This window comes from Oryzias latipes, chromosome 13 (assembly GCF_002234675.1).
Source record: "Oryzias latipes chromosome 13, ASM223467v1".
NCBI classification, from domain to species: Eukaryota; Metazoa; Chordata; class Actinopteri; order Beloniformes; family Adrianichthyidae; genus Oryzias; species Oryzias latipes.
In genome coordinates this window covers 8967417-8976580 of record NC_019871.2, presented here as the reverse complement: position 1 = coordinate 8976580, position 9164 = coordinate 8967417, and the positions used below count along the sequence as shown (strand labels likewise).

The window sequence follows — 9164 nt, the reverse complement described above, 5'->3', positions numbered from 1 at the left end:
TAGGGGAATTCAGTGGTAAAAAGACACATGATTTCAGGGATGAGTATCAATACGACTCCCATTCTCAATGGACATTCAGTCAATGGGTAACTAGATAAATTAATGGTCCGGAGCAGCTAATCCTGACATCCTGTTGGATGTCTTCCAGGAGAGTCTGCATCAACCAAACCACAGGCTGAATGTAAACACCACATTTCAGTTTCATTTGGAAAGAAGGCAAATCTGCTATCCTGCAAAGATTTTTCATGTTCGCTCTTTTGTTCATTGATTTGAATCATGCAAACTGTTTCAAATGAACAGACCATAAGATGCTACATCCCTCACCAATTCATCCAAATTCCACGATTATTTACTGGCTGTTTCAGACTGCTGTCTCTGAATATCTGAGTGCCTTGCTGAGAAGAAAAAAACAATATAGTGATGCATTTTGTTGGATATTGGTTTGAGACTTCCAGCTAAATACTCCATAGTTAAAAAACCCCAAGTATTGAAAGCATTATTTTAACTAGGGATAAGAAGAAAAACTCAGGGGAAAAAACAAAATAAATTGGGTTAAACATAAATAAATTGGGTTAAAATGAAAGCAAAACAACCCAAATAAATATTATTGTTCCAAAAAGTAAGCCAAAAATTTATACTAACATGAAAAACCAAATAATTGGATTGAAAAAAATAACCCCAATGTTTTGAGACAATAGCGTCAAATTTCAATTTTTGTTGTTGTCACTGGGACAACATGCTTTGAGCCCCATAAAATGCTTGAGGCTGAAGGCTTCACTGTGGGAGTACACTTGTATAAACTCCAACAAACTCAAAGGGATTGAAGCATTTTCATAAATATACAATACACATTTTTTTTTATTCTATTTAACTGTCACATGAAGGATTTTTTAAATCTTCTTCTTTAATCTCTTCTTTTCACTTTTCCAATACATTTCTGAGGTTGTTCCTGCAAAGCAATCTCTCTGTTGGTCCTCTTGTTTTTAAAAAACGGACTCACCCAATTACAATATCTCTGTTGCAAGAAAAGAAAGGGAGCTAATAAACGTGCAATTAAATGAATATGCTCCACTGCACCCCAGCTTTGTAATTCCCTTTTTGAGAGAGCATTGCAATAAAACCCAAACACATTTCTTTATCTCCCTCCACAGTCCACACTGTATTTTTATGGCAGGTAATTATATACTTAGCAGGCAAGCAAACACCATTCACAAGCAGCTATCTCTCTCATCTTTGCCATCCAAATTGATTCTTACCAAACAGCTGTTGATAAGACCAGCTCCACCTTCTGCCAACAACTTCAATGACCGCCACAGATGCTCAGACTGAAAAAGCTGAGAAAAAAAAGGGCTTGTTCTCTTGATCTCTAAACAAATCTTTGCAGCCACATCCATGGAGGTTAATTATAGTTCTGTGGAACTTTTGGAAAAATCACAGTAGTTGTATTCACTGGAACTTCAAGGTGCTCATAATCGTTCTGATCTTTACCTTAACATTCTGGTCTAGGATATTCATCTAATCTCTGTTCAGTCTGGAAACTCATCATGTCACCAAACAATGCAATGACTGTTGTCAGCTGCATTTAGAAAAGCCAGATTGACTAATTATAAATTTAAAGGGCTCACCTAATATCCTACATTATTTGTGTTTTAGTGAACATCTTCTATCATACGTTAAAGAAATAAAATGACAAACAAAAATACCTCAAACTTTTGACATTTGAATTAACTAGAGACATTTTTTTTCTTCCGAGAACAAGCTTTTTTTTTTATTAACTCCTACAAAAAAAAAATACATAACAGTAGGCTTTTTTCACACACTGGGATGCCATTATTTGTTCTAGTTAAGAGACAAAACACGTCTCCTGAGCGCTCCAATGATCACGAGTACTGTTGGACCAGCGACAACGGCAACAGCAGCCAAGAACTGCCGAAAAAAACACAAACAATCTCAGCTTTTTACATTCTGTACTGACATGCCTGTTAAGATGAATATTGGTAGGGTATATTCCCATTAGCTATGGAGGATATTATTTAGAGGAATTGTTACTGAGGAGTTATACCTTAAAAGAATCACTGTACTCCTTTTGGAACGACTGTAAAAACACTTTGAAGAGGGCCAGGCTGCAAGGCAGATATGAATCTGCAATGTCGGAGTCTCTGCACCTTTAAAAAAGAAATGATTCCCTTATTTCATACATAATTAATTACTAAAATCATTTGAAGCACAGACACCAAAGATATTGATTCTCACCTTTGAAACAAAGCGGTTTGAAGTAAACTGTTGTCTGCCATGTATAACTTTGACAGGCCAAGTTTAGAAAGTATTGAAAGGGGCAGCCTGTACACGTCCTCAGCAAGCAGGCCAAGGCTGTACCAGCCCTGGAGGTAAAGAAAAAAGTATGACTTGGGTAGTTGCTTGTGGTTCTGGTTTAAACACAAATTTGAAATAAACAACAAACCCAGCCATGAGCAGACCTGTGGGTTTCCCTTTAGGGCTGCCTGTGTGTACATTTGTGCTGCAAAGAACAGGTCTCTCCCTCTGCTGCCATGTCCCTCATACAACAGGTCTCCCATTCTAATGAGCGCTAGAGATAACAGGAAAATAAAAATCACTTAGAGTGCCTTCACGTTCATAAAAAACTGACTGAAGCTTAAAGTTTCATTCAACTTGCGTTCAAGCGGCCACTTCCATTGAAAAATGTATGCAAACGCACGTAAATCAAATCAAATCAAACTTTATTTATAAAGCACTTTTCATATAAAAGTATAACACAAAATGCACATTTGTGGCTTCCATGTTCAGAACTCTTGTGTTCACACATAGCAAGTTTTTTACGACCATTTTGAGGCCCTAAGAACAAAAAGCACTCATTGAATGAGTGTTGTAAGCTAAACCAGTTCAAACTTTGACTAATCAGGAACTTGTATTTGGCAGTGATTTATGGATGGCGTCCTGTTTTAATTCCTGGAAATGCCAACTATTTGAAAATCCATCACAAAAGCGAAATGAATAATTGCGGTTCGTGCCCCGCCAGAAGACTTTTATATATTGTAATAGGGCTGTGAAATAAAAATCCTGGAGCAAGATTTGCTTTGACATTTCACACCAAGCCTCTCCCAACTGTTGTGGCAGACATGCTAATGAACAGTAGAAAAACAAGAAGAAGCCCCTCCCTTTTTGTGCAGTGTAAAATCATGGGCTATACTCAAGTTCAAGAACCCGTGTGTAGCACGTTCTTCAATGTGTGTTTTATGCCCGGTGTGTCCGTAGCTTGAGGCTTACCATAGGTGTCAGAGTTTTCACTTTGGATTGTGAAGTTGTAATAAGTCCACATACAATGTTTTGCAAAAGCAGGATCCAGAAAACGCCCCTAAAGGCAACACATAGAAAACTAGGTAGAAAAAAGTGTCCAATTGTATGTTTTTAAGATCTTCATGTCTTTAACTCACCGCATTTTGCTCACAAAGGTATGCAACATTAAACTGGGCTGGCGCATATCCTGATTCAGCTGCTATCACGTAATACAGAAGAGAGCTAAACCTGTGGAGGACATCCAAGAGTCATTTTAATGCAACATCCACATTTTAGCATTATGAATGGAAAAACAAAATACAATAAAAACATACATGTCACTCAAAAGATAGGAATCAAGTGCTTTCCGTAAGATTCTGCCCAAATATCCATTTTGTTCTGCTGCCCATTTAACCCACCTGCAGTCAGTGAAAGAGAAAAAAAAGACTATAGCTCCAACTAAAACAAAAATGCATATAAGGACTTTGTAAAAAGGCAAGCGGCTAACAAAACTGCATCAGACGGCCGTCTGGTCACATTGCCGGGTATCCCAGTGGCCCAGACTTCAGCCAGGTGAACTGCTCCTCTGATCTGTCCTCTGTTTGCAGACTTCAGATAGTATGTGTACGCCATATACTGTGGAAACCATAAGTTATAGTTGAATCGCCAAAACTAAAGACTAGTTTGTGAGGCACAGTGAAGTCCAAATTAATTTGACAGTTGAGCTAACCTGACTAGCAGGTTTCCCCGGGAACAGACCCAGTGAATGAATGACACCCAGATTCAGAGCAGCATCGGGACACCCGAGCAGATCAGCCTTCTCCCACAGCTGCACCGCCTTCCTGTAGTCATGTTCATACTGTTCGTAGTACCAAGCTAAGGCAGTGATTGCAGGAACAAAACCCTTTCAGAAAAAAGGATTGCACAAAACATTCAGCATCAGTTTACAGTGAAACTCTCAATAAAGCTTTAAACTATCCAAGCACAACCCTACCTGGTCCATGGATTTCTTTAAAAAAGTGAGCCCTTTTTGGATGTCTTTGTCAACTCCATGACCCTACATACCAAAATAGGAACATTATTAGAGATGGGCGATATATCAAGTATCAGTGTCGGCCGATATTTGCATAATTTGAGTTTGTCCAATATAAAAAAAAATCTACCTATATTTTTCTGACTGTTTTCAGAAACACTTTATTTTTTAAATAAATACCGGTACTTGTTCCATATGGATTGGGAAGCTTGTGTTTACAGTGATTGCCAGTAATTGCCTGTTTTCAAGTAAATGTTATTTTTGATAGGGACACATGTTGTTCCTAATAGATCCCTGGCAATGGGGAGCTTATGGTTTACAGTTATGTCCAACATTCAATAAATGGTCTGAATTCTTTCATATATATTTATATGAAAGTTTTAAAGTGATACTTGTTCCTATGAGATCCTTTGCTGTGTGTTAAAAAGGTCAAATACAATGTGATTGACCAGTAAAAGTAAAGGTGTGAATTTCTAATAAAGAAACAAGAAGGAAATCTAAACTTTGTGTTACTGTAGACACTTATGTATTGGTATCTGCAAATATCGGCCACAGTTGCAGGGGAAATATCGGTTCTTGGTATTGGACGGAAAAAAATGATATCGCCGCATCCCTAAACATTATTCTACTCAGACTGTTTACAAAGGTGTGTGTCCTCAGTGTAAACATTATGAAATCTAACCTGCAGGAGCACGATCCCATAATCGTACATTGACACGGGGTCCTCCAGCTGGACAGCTCCTCTTCTGTAGTGCTTCACCGCTTCCTGGATGTTTGGAGACAGTCCTTGCTGACCCCAAAACAGCATCCGGGCAATTGTTTGCTAAAACACAAATAAGATCTTTTTACCATCATTTGAGTGCAAATTTGCCATAAATTTGAATTATTACAAAAGGTTTCAGTGTGAAATGAATATATTTGACCACAGTTAACCTCGTATATTAGAGTAGCATTTAAAGATTATGCCCATGTAAAAGGCTTTTTAGACACAGTTAACTAAAATAACCAGTATATTGAATTACCGTACTGTCTTTGTTGCTTAATGCTGGCAAAAATGTAAAAGCACATTTGATCTTAACACAGCAACATTTTAAAACGTTTTAAGACAGTTGCAGAAGGTATATCTTGAGAGTTTTAAAAAATAGAAATAGTCACTGGATGAGACAATTGGTACCTCGGCGTCAGCTGCTCCTCTCTGAGCCTGATGCTTTAGCCACTGAAAAATATGATGGTCTTCTCTGGTCTGGAGGTTCAGGGCCTCTTCATTGTTCAAATAAACAGCCTCAACAAATGACTTTAAAAAAAAGAAATATATGTAGAGAGAAAAGGTCAACATTATTCCTTCTACAGTAATGACAGACAGACAGAGACAGACAGACTGACTGACAGGATGTGACTGACTGGTGTAATAAATGACAGAATTCATGAACTTTTTTTTAAAGGGAATAGTTATGATGAGAAATTTGGACTTTTTTTTTTGCAAGGTACAAACATGTTTCAAACATGAAACTTCATAATTCTCAGACAAAAGTGCACAAATCTTAAAGCACTAAGTATTTATGTGATCAGGCAATAACAAAACAATAAGAAAGACTAACTAAATGATTATGAAATAGTCTTTTATAAGTTGAACAATAATTTTTAATTCGTTCTGACCCAGTTTGTTACGTCTTGTGCTCTAACGCCTCTTAGCTTCATATAGGAGGAATTCCACAAAACGTCAGACTCTGGGTTTACCTGCTGTAGTGTGTGATTATGGCGGTCCAAAGTGGTCTGTTTTGCAATATTTGAATAATAGGCATAGGCCAGATCAGGGTCCTTTGGGAGACCGTGCCGCCCCTGGTGATGCATGTACCCAAGATGCAGCAGTGCCAGCCGGTCATCTTTCTGGGCAGCCAGCAGAGCGAGCAGCCAAGCCTGAAACGTAGAGACATGTGATAATGAACGGCACAAGTTCACTGCAGGCAGAGGGAACCTTCTGCTGACTCAGTGAAACAAACCTTCACGGGTTGCTTCTGGACTCCCAGTCCCGCACTGTAGAGCACAGATGACATGTGTAGAGCTCCGTTATCACCCAAGCAGCCGGCTTGGAGCAGCAGTGGTAACATTCTGCTGACCACTGCAATGCTGCTTGCTCTGCTCAGCCTCTGAACTGATAAGGAGTACAGGGCTTTGCTGACAGCTTCCAGGCTCACTTTTTCTCCTGTAATTGCAGATTTTACAGTCAAATGGAACAAGAGGCAGCTGACTTTACAAATTCAAGCTGTTTAGTTGGCTTTACCATATTTAAAAACCAATAACATGGCCAGATCAACAGCTTTTTTTCTGTGAGGAGCGGTTTTCTCCCATGGCTCACACTGTGAGTTTGGTGGAAGTTCTTTCTTTCCCATCCATGGATGAGAAATATCAAAACCAGTCTCTGAAAAATTAAAAGAGTCACAATCTTTTGATATAATAACTTCACCGATATCAAGTAGACATCTAAACCTTTTACCCAAACCTATTCTCTGCTTTTTCTTCAGTAAAAAGCCTTTAATCTTGGTCACCATTTCCTCTCGAAATTCTTGACAGCTCTGAAGCCATCCAGTCAGGTTCAAACTCTTTATCACATCTGGAATAACTGTCTCAGACTACAGGAGAAAATATGCAACCACTTACAAAACTAAAAGACAGAAGAAAAAGTGAAAATATTTGAAGTATTACCTGTTTCTGGGCCGATATTTTGTTACGATTGTAAACAACTGGTCCAAAATAGCCCTCTGCACCCTGAATAAACTTCCCTCCACCCACGACAAAGTATCCTTCTGTGTCATCAAACAAGATGGCATGCCCAAACCTGTTAGGGAGAATGTCCAAACATCAGGGTGGGGGGATTTTCTTTTCCTGATAACAGCTGAGTCACTCTTACAGGAAAAATCCACTTACACATGTTCTGATACTTGAATGGTTCTGTTCAAGCACGCCATGGAAACTTTCACCTGAAACGACAGCATTTCTATTGATATCCGACACGTGTCAGGTGTTTAAGCAAAATTGTAGAAACTCACTTTCCTTCCCTCCAACATCAAACTGATTTGGCACCACTGGTTTAAAGGCACAGTGAACAAGGAGAGAAACGCGGATGATTCCTCACTCTCCCCATTCATCTGGATGTGTAAATGGCCTGGATTTGTGTAGCGAATGAGACAATGCGTCTCAGTTTTATATAGTATTATGGATAATTGGCCCATACATCTTAAAAAAGTCAAATTAAAGTTGCATTTCTACCTGTTTGTTTGAGTAAAACTGTTGGTGTGACATAGTTGTTTTGGGAATCTATATGGTAAAACAGACCACAAAGGTTTTGCTTGCAGTGACTTGTCAGAAAAATCCAAAAGGAAATCATACACCTGCAAAGTAATTAAAAAAAAGAAAGTTAGACAATGACTTCTGCACTACTACATACACTTTTGTTTTTCCTACCATGGAAACAAGTTATTCTTAAGTCGAACGTATTCCAGGAATTCGTTCCTGAAGGGCTCCAGCGTCTTTGTTACCCCAAAGTTTTCTCCAGTTGAGGCAAAGATGGTAGTCAGGATTTGAACTGTTTCTATGACAATGTTTGTGTTAGTTTTTATTCATTAACATGCTTTTTTTCTGACCCACTCCAATCATCTTTTGATCTTAACCATGCAGATTTGAGCTGAAAATAAAAAAAATAACCTGATTTGTTTTCTAGGACAGGGTTTCTACAGAGTGGCGGTAATTCATTAGAAATTCGCCTCCGATTTATGAGGAGTTGGCACAAAGGAAGCCTATATTCATTTTCCATCATCCCTTTGTTACACTTTCCTGCTAAAGCCCCTCACAGCCCCACCCTAACATTACTGGTGCAATGCTACAAAAAACATGTTAAAACGTAAAAAATGTATTGGAGTGGGTCTTTAAATCTTTTAGGTGTTCTTTCAAAACTTCATTTTGACCCATGTGCAGCTTTAGGTTAACCTCCACAGCCTTACCTTGCTCAAAAGGACACTGCCTTTGTAAAAACTTTGGAGTTAATTGCAGCATTTGTTTGCACCATGCGAAGCAGAGCTTGTGGCGTTTACATGGTCGGCTGAAGAAGGGCTTAGGCTGCACAGATGCCACATCCTGAGCCCTGATAGACCTCTCAGAATCGCTCAGTCCTCTGCTCCTGACGGAGGCGCGAAGGATGCAGCTCAGCACCCACTGGGAATCTGGAACCACTCCATCCGCTTGATACACCAACCAGTCCGGCAGGTTGAGCCTCGTTGTCTTTATCACGCGTTCTCCGGGGACGCAACTCCAATTCCTTAGCAAGAATGTGGAGACGGTGCCAATTTCAAAAGATACAATACAATCCAGTTGCACTGCTGCAGGTTCATCACAGGAGTAAAGTATCTGTAACAGATAATCTGGGAGAGGCTCCTCTGGAGGATTCAGAAGAACCACTTCATCTAAACTCCAAACAACCTGCAACAGAAGGAAGACATGCAAGCGGTTGCTAATCTGTCGAAAACAGATGAGATGATAAACCAGATCTCCTCCGACCTGCATCCAGAGGCAAACCAGCCAGATGTTTTTGAAATCTGCATCAGGAGCCATGATCAGAGTGTTCCCTTACACCTGTGAAGGTATTCGGGTTTCACTGAAACAGATCCTGAAGGTCCTGCTCCACTTCCTTTACAGTAAATCATAAGTAAATATTAGACAACACTACACCCACTTACCACATAGACAGATCAGGAAGGAGACAATGAGCAGACAGAATTGCTGCATTACAGATCCAACCAAATGTGCAGTCAAAGCATTAAACTGCATGTTTAATAGAAAACAA

The 9164-nt window shown here is 39.3% G+C and overlaps 1 protein-coding gene across 3 annotated transcripts; it reads right to left on the bottom strand.

Annotated features, from left to right (window-relative positions):
• Nucleotides 1-1737: 1737 nt before the first annotated feature.
• Nucleotides 1738-9093, bottom strand: LOC101159283 (protein sel-1 homolog 3). 3 transcript variants are annotated; one of them, XM_011482703.3, is made up of 23 exons: nt 8879-9092; nt 8326-8800; nt 7790-7916; nt 7595-7716; nt 7375-7490; nt 7253-7305; nt 7031-7163; nt 6822-6957; nt 6609-6746; nt 6328-6530; nt 6065-6244; nt 5502-5621; nt 5010-5150; nt 4289-4351; nt 4025-4198; nt 3803-3930; nt 3630-3713; nt 3453-3543; nt 3286-3373; nt 2478-2587; nt 2254-2381; nt 2063-2165; nt 1738-1926 (listed from the first exon to the last, which is right to left on the bottom strand). In XM_011482703.3, the coding sequence occupies exons 1-23, from the start codon at nt 8930-8932 to the stop codon at nt 1840-1842; spliced, it is 3054 nt and encodes a 1017-aa protein (XP_011481005.1). In that variant the 5' UTR covers nt 8933-9092; the 3' UTR covers nt 1738-1839. The 3 variants fall into 3 exon arrangements, with proteins under 3 accessions (XP_011481005.1, XP_020563798.1, XP_020563797.1); XM_020708139.2 differs by having other exon boundaries at nt 6828-6957; XM_020708138.2 differs by having other exon boundaries at nt 6609-6957; nt 8879-9093.
• Between the last annotated feature and the right edge of the window lie 71 nt (nt 9094-9164).